At 34.5% G+C, this 2,102-nt stretch overlaps 1 protein-coding gene across 1 annotated transcript; it reads right to left on the bottom strand.

Moving 5' to 3' along the window:
* Positions 1-263: 263 nt before the first annotated feature.
* LOC131273602 (putative COBW domain-containing protein 7) lies at positions 264-1,843 on the bottom strand. Its single transcript, XM_058277102.2, has one exon. The coding sequence runs from the start codon at positions 1,712-1,714 to the stop codon at positions 896-898; it is 819 nt and encodes a 272-aa protein (XP_058133085.2). The 5' UTR covers positions 1,715-1,843; the 3' UTR covers positions 264-895.
* Positions 1,844-2,102: the final 259 nt, after the last annotated feature.

The following is a 2,102-nucleotide window of genomic DNA, read 5'->3' as shown; positions in this document are numbered from 1 at the left end:
TGATCATTCTCCGCTTTATAAGACCCTTCTTTGTAATAAGAATTTAAATATCAACCAATTATTGCAATTTCCCCTTTGGAAATCCTTTAATTGTTTTTTTTTTTTTTTTTTTTTTTCGGTGATTAAAAAGCTTTAATAATAGATAGTGCTGATGGTAACACAACATTGTAGATGTAATGAATGCCACTGAATTATGCACTGAAAAATGGTTAAAATGGCAAATTTCATGTTTTAGATTTATAATCACAAAAGAAAAAGATGAATTTAGTACTAGCAGTAAAATTTACTTAAAATTAAAAGCTCTAAAGTTGGAATCTCCAAAATACATTGCAAAATGAATGACTGCAGCTTCATTACACTAATTCCCAGTAAGGCCTAGCACTGACTAAAAATGATGCTTTAAACGATTTTTTTTGACTTAGATTTCCTCCACTTACAAATCTCCAGCCACACAAACTTTCATTTCCTTTAACAAAAAGTAGGTCAATATTTGTTTTAAAAATTATTTTAATAACATTATAATCATTGTATTTATGCAATCAGCTGAAGTACTAAGGAAAAAAGATAATGTTGAAGTAAGTTTTATCATCATTATTATAAATAACTTCCATAGGAAAGAAATTCAGAATATATGTACTCTAAAGCCAATTTTGGAAAATAATTTTGTGCCACCTGCCTCAAAAAAAATTTTTCTTCAGAGGATATTTCAATATATGAATGCTTTACAGTAGTAACTTTCTATATTTTATGTATTCTAAAAAATAAATACCTAAAATACTGCATTGGCATTTACAATAGAAATAATGCAAAGGAACAGATGCCTAAATTACACCCAGCACAAATCTTATTCCCATTTTTGATCATTCAGTCCTTTTGACAACAAATGCTTCTAGTATTACAGACAAACTCGATCTTCTTTGAACTGTGTTGTCCACTGCTTTTCTGTTTCTGTCACAGTAGTTATAAATAGTTGCACAAGGATATCCTTATCTAAATTCCTGCCAATAAGGACCAATCTATTTGTCCTCTCAGCATCATCTTTCCAGCTCACTGGAGTCTCCTCCAGATCATATAGCTCATGGATACCTTGGACAATTATTTGTTGTGGTTTGTCTTTGATTGACACCAGCCCCTTTAGTCGTATGACCTCCATGCAGTGATTGTCCTTGTTTCTCACATTCTTTTCCCACAGGAGATTCTGAATAAATACATTTAAACTTTCTTCCTTTGCATTTCCTGGTACTTCAAATGTGATTGTAACAATATCCTGATCAAGATGAGGCTGTGTTGCTGGCACATACTGAAGTTTTTTCTGCAAACTTATTCCAGAGAGACTGTCAAAGGCATGTAGATCTAATACACTAGAGAGATCAACTCTTGACCTTTGTGTTTCCAAAATTTTTCCTAATCCATTTATTGATCTAATGGTTTTTCTTAATTTGTTTAAATCTTCTTCTGGAACCAAGTCTGTTTTATTGACGATGATGATATCTGCCAAAGCAACCTGCCTAGTAGCTTCATTGATAAAGCCATCAGCTTTTTCTTCTGATAGATGTTTTAAGCCATATTTTGAGTCCACAACAGTTATGATACCATCAAGATAAATATCACTCCCTAATTCAGCATCAACCCAAAACATAGAAGCCACAGCACCAGGATCTGCTAAACCAGTGGTTTCTAACAGTATGTAATCAAATTTCCCCTTCTTCTGCATCAAATTCTCAATAGCTCTAAGGCCATCATCCTTTACTGAACAGCAGAGGCAACCATTTCCAAGTTCTAGCCACTCTTCGTAGAGTTCTCCATCCTGGCTGATAGCCAAGGATTTCTCTACTGCACTTCCTTCCCCAAATTCATTCAGAATAACAGCTATTCTTTTACTATGTTGCTCTGTCAAAATGTAGTTCAGAAGTGTTGTCTTCCCAGCACCACCATCTCGTCTTAAATTCCACCCCTGCAGACATCGGCTCATATCCTTCCTCCACCCTCCGATTTCCTGCAAGCCTATCGTTCAGTCTCTTGCTATCTAGGGCAGCTTGTTTATTTCATATCATTGAGGTCATGTAGTATTTGTCCTTCAATGTCTGGGTTGCTTCACTCAA

The sequence above is a fragment of the Dasypus novemcinctus genome, chromosome 16 (assembly GCF_030445035.2).
Source record: "Dasypus novemcinctus isolate mDasNov1 chromosome 16, mDasNov1.1.hap2, whole genome shotgun sequence".
Classification (NCBI taxonomy): Eukaryota; Metazoa; Chordata; class Mammalia; order Cingulata; family Dasypodidae; genus Dasypus; species Dasypus novemcinctus.
This window is presented reverse-complemented; position numbering and strand designations above follow the sequence as displayed.